Source organism: Mastigoproctus giganteus, chromosome 10 (genome assembly GCF_048544385.1).
Source record: "Mastigoproctus giganteus isolate SK-2022 chromosome 10, ASM4854438v1, whole genome shotgun sequence".
NCBI classification, from domain to species: Eukaryota; Metazoa; Arthropoda; class Arachnida; order Uropygi; family Thelyphonidae; genus Mastigoproctus; species Mastigoproctus giganteus.
Genome location: NC_143584.1, coordinates 107,082,989 through 107,110,639, shown reverse-complemented (window position 1 = coordinate 107,110,639; position 27,651 = coordinate 107,082,989). Strand labels below are relative to the sequence as shown.

The 27,651-nt window shown below is 38.1% G+C and overlaps 1 protein-coding gene across 9 annotated transcripts in view; it reads left to right on the top strand.

Annotated features, from left to right (window-relative positions):
* The first annotated feature begins 10,063 nt into the window (after positions 1 to 10,063).
* The window catches only part of LOC150079208 (uncharacterized), a 258,857-nt gene continuing 241,269 nt past the window's right edge, over positions 10,064 to 27,651 (top strand). For 4 of the 9 annotated variants that reach the window (XR_016547517.1, XR_016547518.1, XM_090382560.1 and 1 more), the window contains exon 1: positions 10,706 to 10,909. Coding sequence is in view for 2 of the 9 variants with exons in the window: in XM_090382560.1 (XP_090238686.1) it covers positions 10,902 to 10,909 (8 nt within the window). In the remaining 7 variants the exon portion in view is untranslated. Of the gene's footprint in view, positions 10,157 to 10,211; positions 10,290 to 10,705; positions 10,910 to 27,651 lie in introns of those variants that run through there. The other 5 variants (XR_016547519.1, XR_016547521.1, XR_016547523.1 and 2 more) reach the window with 5 other exon arrangements.

The following is a 27,651-nucleotide window of genomic DNA, read 5'->3' as shown; positions in this document are numbered from 1 at the left end:
TCCCTTGCAAGGGATGGCAAATCGCCGGGCCTGGATAAAATTGAAGTTGTTGTAATATTTTTGTTGATTTTAAAGGTGCCTTCGACAGATTATGGTGGGGGAGCGTCCTTAATAGGATTAGTAGAACAGATTGTTCCAATAAAATATATTCTGTGTTTAAGGATTATTTTAGTGAACGACAAGTTGTTGTTAAAACAAGATTTAGTGAGGTGAGCAGGAAAATATATCGAGGTTGTCCTCAGGGCTCGGTGATAGGCCCTTTTGCTTGGAACATGGTATTCGATGAATTTTTGAATGAGGAAATATCAGATGTGGAAAGTATTGCCTATGCAGATGATTTGGTTATGATTGTCTCTGGAAATGCCAGATCACAAGTTGAAAGTAAGGCTGATGAGGCTTTAAGAAAGTTAGCAGACTGGTCCAAAAAACATAAGTTGTTAATATCTAATGAAAAGACTGTCCAAATGTTATTAAAAGGAAAACTGAGTATGAATCGGGCTCCTACTGTGAGGCTTCTGGGTGATGCAGTTCGTTACGTGAGAGTAACTAAATATCTTGGACTCAAAATAGAAGAACGGTTGTATTTTACCGAACATGTTAAGTATTTAAAAGAAAAAATTCGGACACTGTATGCTAAGCTCCGGAGGTTGGTGCGTACTGAATGGGGGATAAAGGGTAGAGCCATAAATCTATTACATGAATGTTTGTTCCTTCCAATTATAACGTACGCCTCTGGGGCTTGGGTGCACAGGATACCAATCATAATAATTCAAAAACATTTGATCCAAGCGCAAAGATTCGCATTATTAGGAATAACTCGAGCATGTCGAACTGTCTCCTCAGAGGCCTTGCAGGTGGTCTCGGGCAAGGTCCCTGTTCAGTCAATGGTTTTGTTGGCAGGTCTGCTGTTCCTAACAAAAAGAAATATAAATAGAACATATTTAGGTATAACATCTTGTCCTGATTATACAAGGACTTATTCTAAATTAGATGTAAAATTGGAAAAGAAAAGGATTATGAAAGAAATTTTAATTAAATGGCAGGAAAATTGGGATATGTCCGATAAAGGACGACAGACCTATGAGTTCTTTCCGAGTGTAGAAATTGTGGATATGAAGAAGAAACCATGGCTACAGTTTGGATTGAACTCGATGTTTCTATTGACTGGACATGGACTCGCCTTGAGGCTAAATCAGTTGGGGCTGGTGGACAGTGGACTTTGTCATTGTGGTAGTCCAGAGACATCATTGCATATTATGTTTGAATGCATAATATATGCTGATTTGAGGCATGAATTAGAGATGTCTCTTGGAAGTCTGGAGAGGGGTGGTCTGTGGATCATGTTTATGAATAAGTGTTTCTTCTCGTATTTTAATAAATTTGTAGTTATGGTATTTACTCGAAGGAAAAGGATACGGGAAGATAGTAGAGGCCCGTCTCCTCATGGAAGGGACGGGAACTCCCATAACTGAGATAAATGGATTAATCAAGATTAATCTTTCTTATGGGAAGCCTAGTGGCCGATTTAAAGTTTTTAATTAATTTGTGTTGAGTTGTGTTATATTATTTTGATTAACAAAATATTTTAAATTAGACTAGCAAAAATTACCATTTTCATGACATTAACCATGGATGGACTTCGGTCCAGGGAATGGTCGTCTGAAAACGGGAACTTAATGGAATGTACTAGGATCCATGTCTGCGCGCGTGTAGCACAGTGGTATCGTCACCGTCCTCCCCACAACAGGTGGAAAAGGCCTGGGTTCGAATGCCGTGACGCGAGGAACTTTAATGGGCTTTTTTCACTGCGTGGCTGAGTTAGTTGGTCTCAGGCGTAGATAGCAAGGTTTTTCTCCCCAGTAACAGGGGTTTTTTTCGTCCAGCAAAACAGGCAAATCAGCCATAGAGCATAAGCAATTTACAAACACAAATACGGATTAATGTATTTAATTACGGGCAACCCTAAAATAATAATAATAATTTTTTTTTATACTAGGATCCATTGCTGGTTGGATAATTGTATCCAATATGTTATTGATGGATCTGTCCCATGAGGTTGTTATGTTACTTTGAGGGGTTATTGTTGCTGTCATTACCTCCCCTCTTTGGAGTTTGTTGGTTGTGATTTTATACACTATACCTCAGGGATCGGTGTTTCCGGTTGTGGAAATTAATTGTTCCCATGATGTTTGCGTGCGTTTCCTGATAGTAGCCGTGTATATATTTCTAGTCTCTCTGTATTGCTGGCGGAGGGCCTCTACCTCTGCAGCTGGCCAGGACCGTCGCGCTCGTTGGAAGGCTCTTCTTCTGAATGGACCTCCCGCCGGAGGCGCTGGAGTTCTGAGCACCACCACGGGACAGCACAAGGAATGGGTTTCTTCCTAGGAATGGCGCAGTTGCTAGAATCTATAATTATATTTGTGAGTTTTCTCTGGTAGGCATCAGGATCAGTGGGATGGTAGTTATTAACTTGCAGCTGCTGGGCTAAGGAGCGCAGCTTGTCCGCGAAAATGTTCCATTTTGCTCTGGAGAGGGCAAACCTTTGAGGGGTGAATCTTGGAGTTGAGATTCTATCCAAGGATCTTGTTATCTGGTATGGTATGGCCGTGTGGTGGCCCAGGAATCCTGGACGGGCCCAACCCACGATTAAGTTTGATTCATTTCTCGTAGTCAAGGTGACATCAATTGTGAATTTCCAGAGGGTATTACAAAAGGTGGGAAGGTTGTTTGGCCTGATTAGAACAGTAAGCTGGGAATGTGCCAAAAGATCTTCAAGTTTTTGGCTGATTCTTCAGCCATGCCTGTCAGCAGTAGTGCTTAACCAAACGGGTGACCTGCAGTTGACATCAGCAACGATGATGATCTTCTCATTTGGGAGAGTTATGAGGACGATCTCCAGATACCTCGTGTATGGAAGTATATCAACCCCCGATCTGCAGTATAATGAGACTACATAAAAATTTCCCAAGGGGCTGATGATGTGGGCACATGCCGCCCAGGATGTGCATAAATGGGGGATTTTGTTGACAGTTATGTCAGGGTTCCTAGTTGCTATTGCAGCCCATGGGGCCTCTTCATCAACTTGAGTAATTTTATATGTGAGGGAGTACCCCCCCCGTCCTGATTTGCATAGGTGTATGGTTCCTGTAAGATCAGAACATCAAAATTGTCTTCATCTGCTTTTGTTCATAGCTGTTCAGCTACAGCATTTGCCCGTTGTGCATTTATTTGGAGTATCTTCAGAATGCTGGTGTTGTTTGGTTTAAGACGTTGGGCCATAATCGGTCTTTGATTGGTGTAAACTCTTCGCCTTTAAATATATTGGACATTTGTTTTCACGAATGGAGTGTTCGTGAGGCATCTTCTGTCCCTTGCAATCTGCACATACGGGCAGTTTTTCTTTTGGGCACGTATTATACTCGTGGCCCTTTTCAGCACAATGACCACAAGTCTGGGTGCAGGTGTGAGTGGGTGCCCAAACCTGCAGCATTTGGGTACGGTACAACCACGTGCTCCCTGAAGCGGTGGCTGCTCCAGTTTATGAAACTCTGTCTTGGTGAATGATTGTTTGCCAAGCAATAGGGGAAATTTCAAAAATTCAGTTTAAACTGTTTCCATTCCTAGACTTTGTATGGTACTTTGGAGTGATAATTTCCTCTGGGTTGACGCCTGGGAGTATTCTCAGGATATTTCTTCCATATAGCTCGTGCAGCACCTGAGTAGGGGTGAGATCATTGTCAACGTCAAAGACGATAATGGAGGGTCCTCTTTTCTGTGGTGGCGCAGTTATGAGCCCAAGCATTGGTATCTTCGGGTTGTTCATAATATCAGCAGCTTTTTGGCCAGATTCAGTTTCTATGATTACTCCCACATTTCGGGTCTTTCTAGTTGACTTGATCCTAGCGTTTTGGAAGTCTGTGGTCAATTACTGTAATTACTGTCTGTTTTACTTCCTCACTGGTTTTTGTAGATTCTGGGTGGGTGGGCCTGAGAACAACCAAGTGTGGTTCCTTTATGAGAGTCTTCTTTCTTGTTATAGGTGCCATATTTATGTTAGGTGAACTGGGTTTTGAATTCCTCAGTGCATTAGCATAAGAGCAGGAGTGCTGCTGGTTTTTTGATTTCCGATCTACTTGATAGGCCTCTAACTTGGTCTGAGCCTTCTCGTTTTGAAGGTGAGAATTTAGTAAAATGAGTTCCATCTTGTCCCAGATTTGAATTATTTCTCCTCTGAGGGTAGTGGTGATTTGATTGTGCAATTTGGCCATTAGTGTTTCTATCTCTGACCTGAGGGCAAAAACCTGATCCATAATGGATCCCTCGGGGAGGGTGGACATATCAAAGATGATGCCAGGTAATTTGGCCTCTATTGGTTGGGTTTTCTCTGGTGGTGGTTCATTGTAGCCCTTAGTACATTCTTAAGGACACTAGGATATGTAGCGTCTGTATCAATGCGAGCTCCAAAGGTAGGTTTGCGGGGGTGGTCAGTCTATTCTACTTGTTGGGTAGAGTCATTTTCGTGCTGTTCTAATATTTCTTCTTTGGTGGAGATATTTGAAAAACAGGCCTGTTTTGTTTTTTCTTTGCCATAGACCTTGTAATATGGGTTTGGGGGGAAAGTAGTGATTCCCTTTTTTTAAGTTCCTCATCCGAAGGTCTTAGTTCAGCGGCCTTCAAAAGCACGACTACAAGGTTGCACAATTTGTTCTTCTCCTAAGACATATTGCTTATCTTGATGGCGATCAAAAAAAAAAAAAAAAAAAGTTTAAAGCAGCACAGTCCGCTGAGGAAGTACGAACTGTAACAGGTACGTACCCTCCAGTTTAATTTGCTCTCGTAGCGGCACTCAGTTTATTTCAGACCACGAGACAATGCAGTAATAACACTAACCGATACAATATGGTGGCCATCGAAGTCTGTTCTTTGAGAATTCCATTACTCGAGTTCATTCACGGAAGTATACTTGTACTTCAAGTATTTTGAAGTACAAGTACTACGCAAATTACACAGGGAGAATTCCCTCCCTAGTAAAAACTCAGATGTAGCTATGGCAAGCTAACTAAAAGACAGCCGCCTCCCCTAAATTATCGGTACGGCGACCGCGTGGTCAGATCCCTAGCCAACGTAGACTACAAGAACGGACACAACTAAGTTAAACCCGCAAGAAAAACTAAAATTAACTTACTCCATTTGTTCGTCGCCGTCCTTCCCACACCGGGTTAAAAAGGTCCGGGTTCGAATCCCGTCGATGATAGGAACTTTAGTGGGCTTTTTTCACTCCGTGGCTGAGTTAGTTGGTCTCAGGCGTAGATAGCAAGGTTTTTCCCTCAGAAACTAAGGTTTTTTCGTCCAGCAAAACAGGCAAATCGACCAGAGAACACACGCAATTTACAGACACGAATACGGGTTAATGTAATCATTTGCGGGTAACCCTAATATAGTAATTTGATTTTTTTTTTTTTTTTTACTCCATTTGTAGTACTTCTATGGCTGATTCCATTGCTTATCAGTTATTATAAGATTATATCCGGAAAACAAAAAATAATAAACATAAGTTGGAGCACATTTACAAGCCAGCAATCTAAGGAGCAGTAGCAGCGCCCTCTTCCCCCAGGGGAACTGTGGTTAGTCACCAGTTCGACCTTGGAAAACATTCCACAGGTTCCGCAACGGATTAAATCATGACTCACCCGTAAATCGGCATCGGCTATTTCCGTGTGAGTCACGATACTCTGTAGTGTGTTTAAGGCAGATCTCGTAATTACCATTATAAAATTAGCTAAATATCAATGAAAATTAACTTTAAAAAATGATATCTATAATATTATAAAAATCAAACTGTTACAGGAAAACCTATAACAAAATCATCCAACAATATACTAAATAAATCAAATATTTAAAAGCAATAATCAACCATAATACAATCCACTAACTGAGGAGCCCTGACGAAGCGTCTCCGCTCACCTCGAGTGTTTGGCCTAAAGATCTTCTAAATAAGCTTCCACCCTATAGTTTGCCAGCTGTTCTTTGTATTTGAGTATCCAGTTTTCTCACTGAGGGTGATGGTAGACAACTCTCTATCTTCTAAATTTTCCACTAACGCTGGTATTCCACAAGGTGCAGTTCCATTCTTTTCCTATTATATATTAATGACTTTCTTCCATTGACCGAAAATCCGATCCATAGTTTTTCTGAAGATAGCACATTGCATTCCACCTTCTAGTTTTAGAAACCTAGTCTGCTCAAAGAGCTTTAACTTCTCGAGTGTCCCCTACAAAAATCCTTATCTATATAATACTGATCTCCAGGTAATTCTCCAGAAAAGGCAAAGACAACTTAATTTCAATCCTTCTAAAACTGAGTCCTGTCTAATATCTCGAAAAAGGATTTTTCTGCTTCTATGCTTATCTTCGATGACGATTTCTAAGCATGATCTTGGGGATTACCCTGACTTCTAATATCTACTGGTCTGAATCACATTAGAAATACTGTTTCCTCTGTACCTAAAAAACTTGGTTTTCTTTTTCACTCTCGGCGTTACTTTTCTTATAAACAGTTGTTGACTCTGCAGAAATCGCAAATTTGGCCTACTATGAAATATTGTTCCCACATCTGTCAGCCCTCCCCAAACCTTTCTCAGGCTTCTAGATTCCCAAATTAATCTCTGATCTCTAACAGAGTCTCTCCACTCCCTGTCTAATAGACTGTTTCTGTTGCATTTCTTTAATATAGATACTTGCATGGGCACTGTTCTTCTGAATTGGCTTCTATAATTCTCCCTCTCTCTTTCAAACCAGTCCGAAAACGTGCCAGAACCATTCAACGTCCTTTTACTGTCCTAGTTCAGAATCACAGAATTAACTTTTCTTCTTCATTTGTTCATTCAATTTCTGTTTTCTGAAACAAACTTCCTTCATAAGTATTTCCTGAAAATTACAATCTACAGAAGTTCAAATCTAATGTCAACGACTATCTTATTTCATCTTTTCAATCTTGAGACCAGTGGTGTAGCTACCATGTAGGCAGGCAAGGCAATTGCCTCCCAGCCCGTCGTCTTTGGTTGTCTCCTCTTTTTGGAATTTTCATTAATTAAGTAGGGGCCCGAACATTTTTTTTTTGCCTCCGGGGTCCTAAAAAGTGTAGCTAGGCTACTGCTTCAGACCATTCACATTACTAAGTATTATAGGTTCTAAAAAAAAAAAAAAAAGGAACCTATGCATAACAATAATCCTTAAAACTGAAAAAAAATTAGCATGGAAAACACATGGTGTCCTGCAAGTTGGTAAGGAATTATAAGGAACTGTGGGAGACATGGTTCCTTTCTTTGACAATTCTTTGCTTTTTATTTAATTTTATTTTACTTTATTGTTTATTATTAGTTCTATTTTGTAGTTTAGAATAATTTACCTATGTAAATCTAAAGAGCCGCCATTAAAGAATTTTTATTGCGAAGCCCCTGGAAACCGTTTCGCGAACCACCGATTGGGAACCGCTGCTCTAATGATGTTTATGCAGAATACTCGTTTAGTTTGGTAACTTTCTGGGCAGCATCATCTGCTGTCGCACCAGTGGTGTAGCTATCATGTAGGCAGGCAAGGCAATTGCCTCCGGGCCATTTAGGGGCCCGGCGTATTTGACTGTCTCCTGTTTTTGCAATATTCGTTAATTAAGTAGGGACCCCGAACATGTTTTTTTCCTTTGGCCCCGAAAAAGTGTAGCTACGCAACTCTATCGCACCATCAATATCAAGTGGAACAACCTGATTTATCCCCTTCCTTCTAGAGTTTATATAAATAATGAAGCCTTTGCTGTTTTAATTTGCGTCCTTTGCCAAAAATTTCTCGAAATCTGCCTTTGCTTGCCTAACCACTCTTTTGACTTGATTGCAGACTAGCTTATATCTACCATAGGCTTCTACGTTGCCTTATAATTTATACGCATTGTTCTCTGCCATCAGTCTCATTTGGTCATCTAACATCCATTTAGGCCTCAACCTTGAGCACTATTTATTAGTTAGGAAAAAAAGGCTAGTAGCTTCCAAGATTACTTCCTTGAATTCTTCTCATTTAGTATTTGCTGTTGGTAACATCATCAGTTGGTTCCACTGTATAGAATTTTAAAACTGTTGTAGACCTCTGTAGTGACCTTTATGAAAGCCCTTTTCTTTACTCTTGATGGTAGCTACGTCTTTATGTAAATCGTACAGCAGTGCACTCTGATCAATGGCGCCTAATGTTTCTTTTATCTGCATATTCTTATACATTAATAATCACTGTTGATAATCAGATGAAGAGTATTACTCCTTCTGATTGCCTCTCGAACATGCTGCTCTAGAAAACAATCATCAAATAAATCCACAAAATTGTCGGTAATGTGTATATGGCCAAGCGACAAGTTCCATTCAATATTTCGCAAGATAAAAGTCCCCATTATTACGCTTTCCGATTTACTGGTCCACTCAATTTCTCTGTACAATTGTTCTTTTTACTATTCAGATTCGTTAGGTCTACAACACATTCCTATCTTCAGTTTTGCTTTTCCATTGCTTATGTCACTCCAAACTTACTCAATGTTGCACTGTCCATCTATGCGACCTGGGTGCACTTCCTTAGATTTTATGTTTTTCTTAACTAACAGCATGATTCCTCCTCCCTTCCTGTACACATTGTGCTCCCTATCTTCCAATTGTGCACTGCTTATATATGTGACGCTATGTTGTCTTTGATATCTCAACAATATCCGCCTTTGTTGTCCTGACCAGCACTTCAAATTCATCAAATTTATTCACTATACTCTACATGCAAGTTTACATGCACTTGTTCTTACTCCTAGTTAGCCTAACACAACCCATGTATTTACTTGTTCCATGACGACTCCCACCAATCCTTGAAATCGCTAGCATCTTGCTTTCCAGTTGTTACTCATTCTAATAGAAGCAGTGGAAGATTTACTTTCACCTTTGCATGCGACTACTGTTAATCTTTTAGTCTGTGAATCCCCCAACTAGCGATTTTCCGACCACCCTAACACTGTCTCGATGGCATCAGCAAATATTCTTGCACCCTTTTTATTTAAATGTATCCCAACCCTGTAGAAGCAGTCTCTCCTGTTAACAATACAGAGTGCCCAAAAAAAAAAAAAAATTCTACACCATGAACCCTGCCTAATCACTCTAGGGCAGAATTGATTGACAAGGCTCTCACATATACTCCCTCCTATCATGTATCTGTATAATTGCAGACACTTTTAAATTTAATCCTGACTCGCGAGTTTTTTCCAACTGTGTCATTGCTGAGAAACGAGAAAAACTTGCATGTTTTCTATAGAGGGGCAAAGAATTTATATAGATTTGCTTCATTTTTCCAGATATGTTTTGGTGTTATAGGTTCTTGTTGATTTACCGAGTGATAAAAATATTTCTCCTGTTTCCTGCTGATGAAAAGGGTAGCCATTAAAAATGTGTTTTACTTTAAGAACGATATGGCACTGAGTACATTGTTATTATCAAAACAATACTCTTTTGTTTCTGAGTAGCCCCGGATGAGTTATACGACTAGATATAATATGTGCTTTCTCACTTTTGTGTTTTCTATTTTCCTAGTGTTGGATGCCCTGATGAATGTTTTCAGTTTAACCTCTGGTTCGATCTTCTTAGTTTTATGGTTATAAATATAACCATAAACCTAAGAGGGTATTTTATTAAATAAAATTAAATTTAAATAATATTTTTTATTATTTTTATTGCTATTTTGCATTCTGCTTCTCAAATCAACTTTAGATCAGGTCTTGAGAATATTTCTCCAAATGTTTTATTTGTATGAAATATAATTTGTGCTGTTGTAGGCGCGCTTCTATAGTGTGTCTGTTGTACATGTTTCTGAGTTGAAATTCGCTTTATGGCGATATATTCGGATTTATTTCATTAGGCATTTACCTTGCACGTAAAAATTATTACACTAAAATTAAATATATATATATATATATAAAAAGAAAAAAGGAAAACATGGTTGGGCCGTTTCATTGGTTAATATCTATGTTTACATTAAAGGAGACAAAAAAAGAAAATATAATATTACTGGAGGTGTACTCGATATTGAAGGATGTATTTCATGAACATTTAGTTAGTTGCTATTTAGTGGCATGGCAGTAAGAATTGGTAAGGCCGTCTGTCAAATGGTTGCCATTGTAGTGGTTTGATGACTATTTTAATTTGTTTTAATGCATTGTGCTCGAGGGTTTTAACATAATTTTGTTTGACTTAGCCTGACTAATGCTTCTGGTTTTGCCAGGTATGAAATGAACTGGGTCATTCTCTTGTCAGTTCGTATCAATTGTTGAGAATGCATAGGTAGTAAGACTTGTGAAAGTATATTTTCATCGTGAAACGAAAAGAAACGGAACGACTGCTATAGTCACAATTGAGATTTTGTCGCAGTCAGGACATCGTGCGCGTGCAGTGCGTGAGATTGAGCATAAAACAATAGAAGTTTTTGTTAACTTAAGGATTTTTTGTTTGTTTTTTTCCCCCCGAAATTCTTTTATATGTATATCAAAATCTCTTGGATTAAATTTATAACGGTTGCTTTTTTGTTCATAAGCAGAAATTATGAGCCACATTTGAAGAATGAACTTAAATTTTCACTCATCATAGTTATGTTGTGTGCTTAGTCTTCATTGGAACACATGTAAGCAAGAGTGAGCCCGATTCTGATAGAATCCTACCTCTTGCTTAGACATACGCGGGAGCATAAATTCAAATTGACGAAGGATAGTTACAGGATAAACGGAAATTCGCCTTCAGCTGGCGAGTACTTGATTGTTGGAACAGAAGTCCATCTGGTGTTGTAGAATTGGGTAGTTTGAATAAATTCAGGGAAGTATTACACAGACTATTAGGGAGGATGGACAGGTGATAATTGGATGTTTTTTTTTTTTTTTTTGGCCGATTTTAAATAAATAATAAATTTTCTTTTTATACTTTGGGATCTAAAAACCACATACTCTTAGTAGCTCACAATATACAGAGAATACCAGAAACAGCACCATATTTGGCCTGAACCCTGGCCATCAAAAAGCACATGTACTTAGGCACCCTCATGTCTGACCATTCTGCTATGATTCTGTGTAAGTTTGCTGTCTTGCCTTGCTTGCTTGCCACTGCTAATACCAATAAATATACACATGTTTGTCATTTAATCAGTCCTTCACTTGTATTGGTTTTACAAATGTCAAGAAGCATACCATTTAAGATATTTATTAGCAATATCAAGTAACACATTCCAAAACATTTCTGAAGTCATGATGAATACTGTATGTCCGATATTGATGTTGACAGGGAAAACAATACTCTTCTATGTTTGAGTTTCCAAAAACATGACTTTGCCTCTTCTTTTATCTGAATGTACTTAGATTATATCTTTTCAGCATTTAGCCATCTGAAAACATACAATTAATTTTTTAATTGATTTATTTTTGTTTGTTTTAACACTTGGTGAATAATGCCCATAAATGGAGCATTAATACTCATATTGTGTTTGTCTCTATTTTTAATTACACTCGAGAAGGACATTATGCAAAATTACTACCTAGTAGGTTTAGTAAAGATGCTTTACCATGTGAGGTATTTAATTAGTTTATTGGAATGATAGGACAATTATTACAGTAGACCCAAATGTTCCCGACAACTAAATAATTGGTTACATTTTGAATTTCTGCATTTAAATCCATCTTTGGCCTTGGATTTTTGGTTTAGAATAAGTTTATAATGTGATGAAGAAAGACAAACCTATACTGCCAGTGATATCAAGCTATACCACTGGAGAGACCCTGTTGTTCCACGTTGAACTACCTTGGGTAGTCATAGATTGATGTGGTACAACAGGGTCTCTTGAGTAGCATATCTTGGTTGTATCACGTGGTCTCTCCACTGCCATTGGACAGATCTCTGTTCATTGGCATGGTTTGGTAATCATCTTATTATAATTTATTGAACCACACTGACCTACAGCTACCTTAGCTAATTATACGTCAGCATTCTACATCCAGTGGCATGGCTTGGTATCTCCTGCAGTACAGTTTTTCTGTGGTCAAGTTTTAAACTTATCCTAAACCAAAAATCCAGGCCCAAAGTCATTTCAACACAGAAATCTGAAATGTAGCCAATTTATTTAGTTGATGGGACTGTTTGGGTCTATTGTAATAATTGTCCTCTTGTTCCAATAAAATTTAAATACTTCATGTCATAAAGTGTTCCTAAACTGACTGTTTTTGTTTTAAAAAATTAATTTGTAGCTTTCTTTGTCTAATTGGAAATGAGCTTGTATTAAATATGATCTACCTATTAAAGCACTGGGAATATACCGGAGATTGATGTTGCATACTATACTGTCAATCAGGACCTTTGTTTCAAAATTTTAATTCAGAAATATTTACTGTTATTCATCAACATGAAACTGGAGATTCTGAATCATTTCACATACAAAAAAGTCCTTAACCAAAAGTGGGAAGTGAATTCTTAACTTCTTCTCCCGGATAACATTATTTAGCAAATAATGTTGAAATACCATTTGATATATGTGTCAATAGGCAAAGTATCTGCCATGAGAATTTATCATTGCCTTATAGAAATGTGGCATTCTGGAAATTAATTTTTTATAATACTGTCTTGACTAACATTATTCCAAGTGATGTGCAAGGTTGACTGTAAGTTTTATGAAGATGGGCAAACTTGACAGTCTAGATCAGAGCTTCCCAACCGGTGTGCTGCAGAAAGATTACCCATGTGCCACGAGAGATTTAATTTTAAAAAATTTTCATATAGTTAGGGAAGGAATAGGAAACAGTGAATTCGACCTGCTATAAGAAAATAGGAGGAAAGAAAAAAAACCAGGAAAGGAAAATAGACCAGATAGAATCCTTCCAGTGCACCTTAACTAGAACCAGTTTGACCTTTGTTGGAAGTATAAAAATCACGTTTTCTTTCTTTTTTTATATTTCCTCTTTTTTTTTTTTTTTTTTAACTTAAATATGAAAAATATCTTTTGAATGCAAGGTAAAAAACGATTTTGAATCATTTGTTATGCAAGAAAAGTTTCTAAAATTTAAAAATAATCAGCGGAACACTTTAAATATATATAATAATGTTTTTTCTCTTATCTTTGATAAAAATCCATTTTTTATATGAAAATCGAGTTTGATATCATGCTTAAACACGAAAAATGAGATTTTACTTTACTATTTTCTGAAAAGATATACATATAATAAGTTATTGCTTCTTCTTAGGTGCCTCCGTAGCCAGGTGGGAAGAAGCAGCAGTGCGTAGCACACGCTTCTTGATTAGATCGGGGTTCGAGCCCGTCACCACCAAATATGGAAAGGTCGAGGCATGACCACCGCATATCTCGGAGCAATATGGCCTTAGTTGCTAATGCTTCTAAAAACCAAATAACTAACAAACAAACAGCTTCTTCTTTTGATGCTGTCTCCTATTGGAGGTTGGCGATCACCGCACTGTACTTCTCTCTCTGTTTTGGGCAAGATGAAAAAGATCCTCAGCTGATCTGCCAGTCCAATTGCAGATATTTTGCAGCTAAGAAAGTTTCCTCCCCCGCACCACTCCTTTCTTTCTCTGTGTTTTCCCTTCTATTATTACTTGAAGCAATTTATATTTCACATTTCTGACGATGTGTCCCGGGTAGGCAGTTTTCCATCTCTTCACTAAGCTCAACAATTCACCTTTTCTTCCTGCTCTTTTCAAGACTTCAATGTTGGTGTTTTGTCTAACCAAGATACTTTTAGCATGAATGTGTAGACATATTTAGGCCTGATGTAGCCGAGTGGTCAGGAGCGAGAGTGCATAGCACTCGTTCCTTGAGTGGACCGGGGTTCAAGCCCGTGACTACTAAATATGATAAATATTTGTATTGATGATTTATTGTAAACTCTACTGACTTGGTTGTCGTGCTGGAGTATAAACAGAAAATTTATTTATTTATTTTATTTCGAGCACCTCTATTTTGTTCGTGCTTGATGTTTTCAGCGTCTAACTCCATATAATAGTATGGACCACACGTAGCACCTAAAAAATTTCAGTCTGATTGACAGATCTAGAGCTTTGTGACACAGCATTGTTCTGTATTATGATAAAACAACTTTTTATCATGTAAGAAGTACAGGAATAAATTTTATTACAAATCAACCACACCACCTCTCTACTAACTATCAGTTGGGTGGAGTTTCCCAGTGGTGGGTTGCTGAGCATTAAGTCCTGTATGTGGAATGACTTATTGGTGAATCACATCACTAAATGCTTTATCTGTGTGACTGTAACTGACACATTCATTTTCTGCCTGCACCTTATACATCAGTTGCAATATATTTAATATATTAATAAACTTAGTATTATAAAATTGTGTATTTTGAAATTTATATATAATATTTGTGTGAAACAGATTTGATGTTTACTACTTGTTAAATAAAGAATGAGACGTATTCCTTTAGATTAAAAAATAAATTGGTCAACTACTGAGTGCCAGGCAGTCAGGATGAAGTGTCCATAGTCATGAATGGTCGTTAGTGTAATATCTCAAATAGAGCTTTATGGTAACTGAAAAAATTTCTAGTACCCCAGCTTGTCCTAAAACTGAGGAACTAACAAAAACGTTGTCTATTTGATTCTTTCCAGACTTGTGAATGATAAGGGTGGGAGAAGCAACTCAGACTTCTTCCTGGAGAAATGATTCAAGTCTTGGGGGAGAAGCGACTGGCAGATGAGGGCCATGCAAGACTCCATGCAGGCACCTCCCCACCACTGCCTCCTCAACACTGGCTCTCTGAGTACCTCCTTGCCGGGACAACTCCTGCTTTGAAAATTGTTAAAAAAATACCTCTCGTCACAAAATTTATAAATGACCTTTATAGAATTATTAATTAACTATTTAGCAACCTTTTTGTCACCAAAAAGAGAATTACTTACAAAGAAGCGCTCTATCAAAGTGCAATAAAAAATTGTTTTTTTAATTTTAACACAAAAAGTAAATGATAGATTTCAATTGTTTTAGTTTTCCCTTGATAAGCATCGAATGATATAGCAAATATGATTTTTAAATTTTTAGCTCCATTAGCAACGGAAATAGAGGGGGGACACAAATTACTCACATTTTCCTGTCTGGCGCTGCCATTTGTAATGTAAAAAATATTTTAAAATTATATTTTAAGCCTACACGTTGAGCCCTTTCCAATGGTATATAATAAGCAATAGGTTGTTGACAAAATTTTTGTCTCCCAATTTACCCCCCCCCCCATTCTTCAGACAAATTTTTGTCAACAATGATCAATATGGTGTTATGTTGGCCCACATGATGTACAAACCCATGCAAAATTTCAAGTCAATAGGTTGAGTGGTTCCAGAGATACAATGCTGTGACAGACAGACAACCGAGTGACATTATAAGGGTCTCCATTATTTTCTCCACAGTCGTTAGACTATGGACCCTAAAAATGGCTATTTAATTGACTCTTTCTGGATATCCTCCTGATGGCCTTTCCCCCACCCCAAACCTGTCTTGGACACACAATGTGACTCTACTGCTGTTAGAAACAACTAATTCAGCACATCCAAAAATACAAACCAGTAAGCAATACTAAAAGGTTAATTTTTCTCTCATACAGAATAGTAACTGCTGAACAGGAAGATGATGTATAAACAGAAAAGAGGCTTGGATATAGAGAACTACCCAAAAATGGCAGTGGTGATGATGAGTTTGACTCCAGTGTTCCAGGATATATAATAAAGAAAACTACCCAAACATGGCATGGCCACAGTGGTGAGGGTAAACTTGACTCCAATATTTCAGGGTGTGCACATTATACTCATACACAGTATTAACCTGCCAGGAAGTTGCTGTTGCACAGCATGCATTCATTACTAAACACCTGATGCTGTCAAGTAGAATGTAATATGCTAGTGTTAATTTCCTCCCTCTGTTTGTCTTACTTTTACCTGCTGAGCAGAAGCTGACCCAGGGTATGTGAATGTTGTTGGACCGAAATCTCGCATCCTTTCCTAGAGATTACCATCTCTGTCTCAACCCTCTAGACCCAATTATAATTGCTTTCTCCTTCTACGAAACTATCTCCCTTTCAGAATGTAACCCCAGGAACCTTTGAGGGCAGCAAAATGAAGAGCTTCTTTGCATGTACATGGCATGGTCAGGAAATTAGCCAGCAGATTTCTGGGTGAGTTTCTTATTTTCCATGCAACACTCATGACTGGCTATGCAGAGATGCCTTGAGGGGAATGCAGGGGAATCCCCAGGAAACACAGGAAATTAGCCAGCAAATTTCTGGGTGAGTTTCTTATTTTCCATACAACACTCATGACTGGCTATGCAGAGATGCCTTGAGGGGGAATGTAGGGGAATCCCCAGGAAACACAGTGAATGGCACATAATGCTATATGGGATACAGGCTTCACATATCTACATAATATTTTTTGCAGTGTTGTCACATATTCCTTGCTACCTGATCATGGACTCTTTGGATGTAGTGAATTTTTGGATAGTGTGATATAATCACCTGAAAAAGCATCACTTATGTTCAAAAGCTTGCTAAATGTGGCAATCCATGGAGGGAGTGCGATGATAGTCTTGTCAATCAGTTTGGCACTTGAGAGACTGCAAGGGATATGCAGCAGGATTTTTTTTCTAGTGTGGTCTGCACTTAGTAACAGGAAAGACTGTTTTTACAGGAATTGGATACACTTAAATAAAAGGGGTGTAAAAATATATGCTGATGCTATTGAGGCAGTATTAGATGAGGTGGAAAATTACTAGCTTGGGGGGGGATACACAAACTAATAGATTAATAACACAAGCAGCGGTGAAAGTGATTCTTGTACTGCTATTGGAAGATGCAGCAGTATGGAAAGCAAGGTGTTCGGGATTTTAAGGCCTTCTGGAGATTCTCATGGAAACAAGCAAAGACGTGGGCAGTATTAGGGTAACTAAGAATAAGAATAAGTGCATGTATACTTGCATGCACACTATACTAGGAGCATAGTAAATAAATTTGAATGAGACATAATAAAGGGAAGCTGAATTTGAGTATAGGGAGTACAATGTATACAGAAAAGACAGACAAGAAAGGATGGGGAAAAGGGTTATGTTCTTTAGATAAGAAGCATATTAAATATGTGCAGTGTGGCTATTAAATAATGAGACTGTTGCAATAAATTAAATATAAAGAAATATTTCTTACCTTATAAGGTTTCCCCTTCAAAATAATTGCTTGGGTTTGCACTAGAGGTCTGCACGGGCCTACAATTTTTATTTTTACCTAGCCCAGCCCGAAGTCTAGACGGCCTGAACTGAGCCAAAATTTGTTTTTTTGGCAAACCAATTTTTATTACATCCCGATTGAGACTTTTTATATAAATAAAATCACTAGCATTACTTTGAAGTTTTATGATAATACAAAAATGAACTTTCAGATTCAAAATTCAATATTAATAATTATATAACTAATGATTATCCAAAATAATTATCAGTATTAATTATATAAAAAAGAAAATGTAATAAATTTTCAATTTACCTTATTTAATATAATTCCAAAACAAATATCGATATCCACCTCTACTTAAATTAAAAAATTAGAACTGACTGTCACTTCTGTCACTGGCAATTCTCACTGTATGAGTGATGTATAAGCATTCATCTTACCTGTATTTCTAAATTATTGGTCAGTATTTGGATATAGCAAAGAAGCAGAAAGTATTAAAAATGAATATAGTGGAACTAGGGATTAACGGTATCACACTCTTAAGAAATTCTGTATACTATACACATTCAACTAAAAAGGGACCCTTTGCTGGAGGACACATAATGACTCAAATCATACTCTTGATATAATGTAAATTGCAACTTAATATCCACTTAAGGGTAAAGGCTAGTTTGCTGAGCAAAAATACAGACTGGTTCATTTCATGAAAGAGTACAAATTTCGGAGAATTTTGGAGACATTGGCAAAGTGTGCCTTATTGGTCAATTAAGAGTGTCAACTGACAACTAATACACATTTTTTCTAAAAACCTTTAAGAATTTAAATACATAAAAAAATATTAAGAAAAATATATGTAAGAAAAAGTCCGAAATGTTTGAAATAACAATTCATTACAATTATTTGTACCCCAGCTGAGCCTGAACATCCTTCGTGTTACCCGGTCCCATGCAGACTTCTAGCCTGCACATGCTGCTCCATATGCTTCTTGGCTACTAGGCTGGCTAGCTGGGTGGTTAAAGTACCTGCCTGGCAACCCAAAGGTCATGGGTTCTAATCCTGCTCGGGCTTGGATCAGAGTAGTGCAAAAACTTTGGGAGGTGCATTATGGCCACACAAGCCGATGTGCCAACAACTAAAAAAAAAAAAAAAATGCTTCTTCTGAGCACAGAAATATTTGTGAAAGACACCTTCTATAAGCCATTTTTAACACTTCAGTCATTTTTTTTTTTTTCTGACAAACTGTCTTCAACAAAGTTGGGTACCCTTAAGTTGTGGGGGGGGGGAGTAAAAGTTATTTTTATTATTCTGAAAATCCTATTCTGAAAGGGGCCTTACAATTATATTATATTATGTTATATTTTTTTATCCCCTTATTTTAACCCTTCCCCACTTTAACACCTGACTTGATTGATCTCAGAAAATCCCAGACTCACGGGGATCCCAACTATAATAAGGTATTCTTCCACTGGACTGGCTGAGTTTAGAATTGACAGACACACACACACATGAATGTAGAATATAAATTTTTTTTATTGTCATATCATATATAAGAAAATTACAATAACCTTTAACAGAATACAGTATTTAGTTTGACACTTGTTATTATTCTAATTTTTAAATGTGTATATATCTTGTAATTTACAGTCAACCTTGTTATCAAAAGAACTACTCAATCCTAATACTTATATATATCTACATATATATATATATATATATATATCATTGTGTCTCTTCATGTTGCTCTACAAAGATTTCAGTAGGTCCGGGCATTTATTACCCTCACAACGTACAATCTGTCTCTTTGCTCCTTAACAGTCCATGTAAGTCAATAAACCACCATCAGCCAATGAACAGACAAAAAATATAATTTCATAAGTGCTCGTTTCCCAACTTATTAGGAAATACATATATATATTCATTCAAGAATCCTTCCTTGCAAACATGTCAACAGTCAACAATATCCAACCAATTTACTTAGTTACCTTTCCTTTCAATTAATCCACTATTTCATAATTAGGGCTAGATGCTCATTTAATTGTTTACCTGTTTAATCATTTTCTACCCCAAATAAGTCATACTCACAGCAATTTAACATTCACAATAATTCAAGGACAAAATTTTTTCTTCCTACTACAGATTAACTTACTCTTAAATTGCATTACTCTGATCTCTATACTAAATTAAATTATCACTCCTTAAGTATTACACTCGTTCAAATATATATATATATATATAGTTAGTACTTTGACATTCTCTCTTAAAATTTATAGCGTCCTCCTAGAGTCCTTTTCATTATTAAATTAGTTCCCCCTTTTTTTTTTTATATTCTCAGTACTTATTCTAGAACTTACGCAATGGTCTGGTATTCCTCCCTGCTCGGTCTCTCTTCCTATCTGCTCGGGGTGAGGACTGGAAAGCGAAAGGTTGCTCATCCCGGGAACACAGTAATCTATCCTGGGTTTCTCTACCGGGTACTGCACGGCTGAAGATAATACCGGATCTTATCTCCTTTCTTCCTCCATCTGCGTTGCGTCCGAGGACTGGGATACCTTCCGGGTCGACTAGTCACTCAACTGCTCAATCGAGAAATTTGCCTCTAGGGCGTTTCACCATTCTTCCTCCATAGATTGCATTAACTTCTTCAAGGGAACGATACTTCCGACTCTAGACTTTCACAAAATAATTTCTTATAATAAATTCTCCCACTACAGCTTCCATCTCCCCAGGACTGCTTCCACCACCCAACTTAGATCACGACTCCTCTTCTCCCTCTCTTCACCACAAGAACTCCTCTCCGAATGATCAGTATCAATTTTTTCTTCCCTTCTCTCCTTTCTCTCAAATTTCCCACCGCTTTCTTCCTGGCCAATCGTTGACTTCCCTATCCTTTCCTTCGTGATTCTATTCGTCTCCCTTCATTTCCGTGGGCGTGCTTTCTTTTTCCTAGTGTGACCGAACTTCCGATAGTCTGGAAATTACTGGTAATTTCTAGAAATTAAACGTAAGTTCCGGTCAGCTAAGAGAGTTTCAGGCTTTCTTTGTGACCTCACCCCCATATCCATTTCTAGTCGCCCACACCTGCTAGAGGTCGAACCGTGAAATCTATAATAGGGCCACTTCCGCACTCAGTGCCCTTTCTATAGAGTATATGCTCCTGTCTTAAGTGGGATTTGTTTCGGTCCATTATGATTGCTTTTACTGACTCGCTTAAGGAATTTTTCCATACAACCGAGATTTAACTAACTGGGAGTGTTTGGACTAACCTTCGAATTTCAGTGTTTCTTAACAAATGATACTTGACTGAAACTAACTATATATGCCACAATTAATTCTTCCAATAATTAACAAACTTTATAATTTATTGTAAGGCTGGGTCCTTACAAGTACACTTTTCAGCTTAGGGAAGAGAAAAAAGTGACAAGGGGCTAGGTCTGGCGAGTAGGGTGTATGTTTGCACACAGGAATATTAATATGTTTTTATACAGAAACTGGTGAACAGAGAGCATGTGTTGTGGAGCATTGCCTTGATGGAGCATCCACCCATCTTTCCAGATGGGCAGATTCAGATCTCATCCTTTGAATTTTTTCATCAAGTCAGAATTTCAGTGTAGTATGTTTGGTTGGCAGTCTGATTTGGTAGGATATTTAGCCATGATAATTCTTTTAATATTGAAGAAAACAAAAAGCATGGTTCCATTTTTGATTTTGACATCTTGCTTTTTTTTGGTGTGGGGGATTGTTTTTTCTTCCATTGCATTGTCTGTCTTAGTTTCTGAGTTGTACTGGAACGAACTTTCATCACAAATAATTACAGTACTCAGAAAGTCTATATCTTCTTCAATTTTTTTTGAAATAGCTTTACAATTTTGGAGTCTTCTTGTTCTTTGATCTTCATTCAAAATTTTTTGCACACACTTTTCTCATGTCAAAATTTTAGTTAAAATTTGTCTAGGTGTCTCTTGGTCCATATTTTGTTCTGATGCAACCATTCTAATGCTTAAATAATGATCACTTATAATCAGTGGCCTTACCTGGTTGACATTTTCATTAGTTTTCATGAATACTGGACACCCTTCTCTTACGCATCTTCCATATTCTCTCGTCCTTCAAAAAATATTTTATACCATTCAAACACACAAGCTCTTGTGTGTTTGAATTTTCTTCAATAAAGCTTGTGTGTTCAAATGGTGTGAGCTTCCTCATAAACTTGTACCAATTCGTAACTTTGAGTTGGTATTTTCTTTAGTTTTATTAAAAATTTGAGGTTGATTTGTTTTTCAATTCTTTTGTCTGCTATTTTTTCAGAAAACTGCAAAAACACAGGTGATTCACAAGTGAGGCAGATTTTTTTTTCTTTTGTTTGCTGATGCTGTGTAACCTTTCTTGCATCAGTTGCCATTTCTAATACTAATGCTTAGTTTTCAAAATTGGAAAGGAGTTTGTTTAAGCACTTCTGTGATTTTATTGGCTAGTTGTGGTTTGTTCCAGTATATTTGTGTATGAGACTATGATAGAATAGTCGGGTCCAGAGTTTTTTACTCTGCAGCAGGAATTCGTGATTGCTTAAGTTTCTTTTTAACTATGTGGATATTGCTTTTATAGATATGTAGGTAAGGCTATTCAAGTTTAGGTACATTTTAGGAGTCTTTAGACTACCTAAAATATAATTTGTTTGATATGTGGATCAAGGGGATGATTATTTTTATTTTCCTTCAAAGGTTATCTTACACAGACATCAGCAGTGATTGAACAAGGCTTTATTTTTTTATTCATTTTATTATGGTTATTTTTTTTAACCCACCCAAATATAGCTTGATCCCAGTGCTAAGGATGGGTTTTTTTGCTTCGGTGTTCTGGGAAGTGTACACTACATTCGCACACATTAATGCTACCTGGACAAAATGCAGCATGAAACATTTTTAATGGTGATAGTGCTTGCTGAACAACTGACAAAAACAAATTGCATTTTTTTGCAGCATGCAAAAGATAAGCATGCAGTGGAAAGTTGCTCTGGTGATTGTCTGTGTCATCAGGTAGAGAAAGTCACAGCAATTTTTGACAGAAATTAACTCACATGGTTTTACTAAGTATACTGTTTTACATTCTGTATAATTCTCAGCCAAAAGCATCACACTTTCCCCTTTCTGTCAAGTGTTTTCGTTCGGTACATGTTATTAGCCTTAGAAGGGCTAATTATGCAAGAAAGCAAGCTTATACAGCATCAGCCAAAAAAAAAAAAAAAAAAAAACCCTTTCCCATTTCACCCACCCATTCACTCCAAAAGTTTGTCTAGTTCTGCCTTGAATTTATTTAAGCTGTTAACTTCCACAATGACAGGTGGAAGCTTGTTCCAGCAATCAATCACCTGCTGCCTAAAAGGATATTTCAGAGACTGCTGGGAATCATTGGGGTACAAGTAAACACATGGGTTGTGTTAGGGTAGCTAAGAAAAAGAACAGGTGCATGTATACTTGTGTGTACACCAATGCTAGGAGTTTAGTAAATAAATTTGATGAATTTGAGGTATTGCTCAAAACATCAAAGGCAGATATTGTGGGGATTTCAGAGACGTGGTGTCACACAGATATAAGAAATGCAGAACTGGAATTTGGGGAGTACAATGTGTACAGAAAGGATAGACAGGATAGGAAGGGAGGAGGGGTTATGCTATTAATTAAGAAACACATAAAATCCAAGGAAGTGAAGCCAGTCGACATCGCTGGACAGTGCAGTGTCGAGTCAGTTTGGTGTGACATAAGCATTGGGAGATCAAAATTGAGAGTAGGAGTGTGCTATAGGCCTAATGACTCTGATGAGTATAATAAGAAACTGTTCGGAGAAATAGAGTGGGCCAGTAAATCAGAGAGTCTTATAATGGGGGATTTTAATTTCCCAGATATTGACTGGAATTTGGGGGCTGGTCACTCACACAGTAGCAAGGCTTTTGTGGATTTATTGGATGATTGTTTTCTACATCAGCATGTTCGGGAGGCAACTAGAGGGAGTAATACTCTTGATTTGATTATCAGTAGTGATTCTTCATGCATTCAGAATCTGCAGATAAATGAACCACTTGGTGGCAGTGATCACAGTGTGCTGAAGTGGGAGTTACTCAAAGAGGTAACTACCATTAGGGGTAAAGGGAAGGGGTATTGCTTTCGTAAAGGCGACTACAATGGACTGAGACAGTATTTAAATTCTATACAGTGGGATCAACTGATGATATTGCCAACAGCAAATTCAAAATGGGAAGCATTCAAAGAACTTATCGTGGAAGCTACTAGGCTTTACATACCAACTAAGAAATATTGTTCAAGGTTTAGGCCTAAATGGTTGTCAGATGAACTAATGAGGCATATGGCAGAGAAGAAAAATGCATGGGATACATACAAATTAACACGTGACACGGACGCCTATGATAGATACAAGTTGATCTGTAACCAAGTTACAAAGGAGGTTAGGCAGGCGAAGGCAGATTACGAGAGATCCTTGGCAAGGGATGCGAAGAAAAACAGCAAAGAGTTCTTTACTTATGTAAACTCTAGAAGGAAGGGGATGAATCAGATTGGTCCACTTGAGATCGATGGGTCAACTGTTGATGACCCTGCTCGGGTAGCTAACAAACTAAATGAATATTTTGCATCGACATTCACACATGAGGAGTTATTCAGCGAGGGGAATGCCAGAGGTGTATTCAACTCTAGCAGTAAGCTAGAGAATCTTGTAATAACTGAGAGCAAAGTGGAGGAGAAATTGTTGAAGATAAACACAAGAAAGGCACCCGGGGTGGATGGGATCTATCCAGTTATATTAAAGGAGGCAGCAAAGGAGGTAAGCAAACCCTTAGCCATAATTATGAGAGCTTCCTTGGACTCAGGGGAGGTACCCATTGACTGGAGATGTGCAAATGTGACCCCAATTCACAAAGGGGGATCAAAGGCTGACACAAGTAATTATAGACCTGTGAGTTTAACTTCTGTTCCCGGAAAATTAATGGAGGCACTGGTGAAAGAAGCACTGCAGGATCATCTAGACAAGACTTCAGTTATAGCTAGGACACAGCATGGTTTTGTTAAGGGGAAGTCTTGCCTGACCAATTTGATTGGATACTATGATGCAGTCACAAAAGAACTGGATGCAGGGAATAACTTTGATATTATATACTTGGATCTTAGAAAGGCTTTTGATACTGTTGCACATGGAAGACTGCTGCACAAATTGGAGCAGTGTGGCATTGGAGGCAAGTTGCTGCTATGGATAAAGGGGTGGTTGAGGGGGAGAAGACAGAGAGTGGTAATCAATGGACACTGCTCATCGTGGACTAATGTTATTAGTGGAGTCCCTCAGGGTTCAGTATTGGGGCCTTTATTGTTTTCTGTATTTATAAATGATATTGATGATGGTATATCAGGCTTAATGTCCAAGTTTGCAGACGATACAAAGGTTGGCAGGGTTGTCAAGGACACTACTGACACTATGCTGCTGCAACAGGATTTGGAAAGGTTGAGCAGATGGGCTTCGAGGTGGCAAATGAAGTTTAACATTGACAAATGTAAAGTACTACATATGGGAAACAGCAACCCCAGAGCAACGTATCAACTCTGTGGTACTACACTGACAGTGGTAGAGAATGAAAGGGACCTGGGGGTGGTGGTGCAGGCAGATATGAAGTTCTCTGAGCAGTGCAGACGAGCTGCAAGAGTAGCTCATGGTGTATTGTCAATGATATATAGAAATTTTTCTAGCAGGGATAAGGAGGTGATTATTCCCTTGTATAAGGCAATGGTCAGGCCACACCTAGAGTACTGTATACAGGCCTGGAGGCCTCATTTCAGGAAGGATGTAGAGCTGCTGGAACGAGTACAGAGAAGGGCAACTAGATTGGTGAATGGGACAAAGGGGTTCTCTTACGAAGAAAGGCTTAAGTTTTGCAAATTACAGTGTCTGGAAACTAGGCACCAGCGGGGTGATCTGATAGAGGTGTACAAAGCCTTGAATGGTTTGAGCATGCTCAATGCTGATGGGATTCTTCCTCTAGCTCAGAAAAATCACCTGAGAGGGCATAAATTCAAATTGAGGAAAGACAGATGTAGGATAGATGTGCGGAAATTTGCCTTTAGCCAGCGGGTGGTTGGTGGGTGGAACAGACTTCCATCCCTTGTCGTGGAAGTTGATAGCCTAAATAAGTTTAAGGCTCAGCTGGACAGGTATTTCGAACGAACAGAGGGGTGAAGTGGAAGTGGTTATTTTTATTTATTTATGTTACTTTTTTTTTTTTTTTTTTTTTTTGGCTGATGCTGCATAAGCTTGCTTTCTTGCATCAAATGCCTCTACTAATGCTAATGCTAAAAGCTTAAATTATAGAAATATACAAAGTCTTAACTGCTTCTACAGAATGTTAGGAGTGTTGTCAATAAAATGGCCGAATTTGAACTCCTTGTTAGGACAAATAATGCTGACACAATAGTACTAACAGAAATATGGCATCACACAAAAATTGAGGATGGTGAGTTTCACCCTGGTATATAAAGTATATTTAGGAAAGAGAAGTGGTGGTGGGGTCATGCTTCTTAACAAAGGTGACCTGAGAAGAAAAGAGCTTTTGCCAAGACATTAGTTATGGCTAAATTGGTAGGGCGTTGTGTGTAAACGCTAGACCGTAAGGGGATGAATCAGATTGGTATACCTTAACATAGACGGTTCGACTGTTGATGATCCTGCTCAAGTGGTTGATAAACTGAATGAATATTTTGTATTTAGATTCACACATTAGGTGTTATTCAAGGAGGGGAATGCCAGACATTTATCAAACTCTAACAGGAATTTAAGTGATTTTGTAATAACTGAGAGCAAAGTGGAGGAGAAATTGTTGAAGTTAAACATAAAAAAAGGCACCTGAGGCAGATGGAATCTATCCAGTTATAATGAAGGAGGCAGCAAGGGAAGTAAGCAAACCTTAGCCATAATTATGAGAGTATCCTTAGAGTCTGGGAAGGTCCCCATGGACTGGAGATATGCAAATGTATCCCCAATTCACAAAGGGGATTCAAAGGGCGACAAATAATTATAGACCTCTTTGTTTAACTTCTGTTCTGGGGAAAGTAATGGAGTCACTGGTTAAAGAGGTGATACAGGATCACCTAGAAAAGCAACGGTAATAGCTCAGACATCATGGGTTTGTTAAGAGGATGTCTTGTCTGTCCAGTCTGATTGGATACTATGCCGTGGTCACAAAGAACTGGATGCAAAAAAAATATATATCATATACTTGGATTTCAGGAAAGCTTTTGATACAATTGCACATGGAAGACTGCTATACAGATTGGAGCAGTATGGCATTAAGAGCAAGTTACTGCAATGGATAAACGGATGGTTGAGTGGGAGACTGCAGAGAGTGGTAATAAATGGACACTGCTGTATGTGGACTAATGTTACTAGTGGAGCCCTCAGGTACGGTTTTGGGCCCATTGTTGTTTTGTGTATTTATTAAGGATATTGATGAAGGTATATCAGGCTTAATGTCCAAGTTTGCAGATGATACAAAGGATGTCAGGGTTGTTAAAGACAGTATGTTACTGCAACAGGATCTAGAAAAGTTAGGCAGATGGGCTGAGAAGTGGCAACTGAAGTTTAACATTGACAAATGCAAAGTACTCCATATGGGTATAGTAACCCAAGGGAAACGTACCAACTGTGTGCTACTACACTCAGGGAGGTGGAGAATGAAAAAGACCTGGGGGTAATTATGCAGCCAGATACGAAGTTCTCTGAACAGTGCAGACAGGATGCCAGAGCAGGTCATGGAGTTTTGTCAATGATATATAGGAATTTTGCTAGCAGAGACAAGGTAATTATCCTTTTGTATAAGGCAATGATCAGGCCACACCTTAAGTACTGTATACAGGCCTGGAGGCCTCATTTTAGGAAGTCTGTTGAGTTGCTAGAATGAGTACAGAGAAGGGCAACAAGATTGGTGAGAGGAACAAATGGGTGTGCTTACAAAGAAAGGCTTAAGTTCTGCAAGTTGCAGCACTGGAGACTAGTTACCTGCGAGGTGATCTGATAGAGGTGTATAAAGCCTTGAATGGTTTGAGCAGGCTCAATGCTGATGGGATACTTCCGCTTGCTCAGATTAAGAACTTGAGGGAGCATAGATTCAAATTGAGAAAAGACAGTTGTGGAATTGATGTACGCAAGTTTGCCTTTAGCCAGCTGGTAGTTGATTGCTGGAACAGACTTCCATTTGATGTTGTGGAAGTTGACAGCTTAAATAAATTTAAGGTTGAACTAGACAAAAATTTTGAGTGACCTGATGGGTGAAATGGGAAAGGGTTTTTTTTTTTTTTTTTTTTTTGGCTGATGCTGTATGAGCTT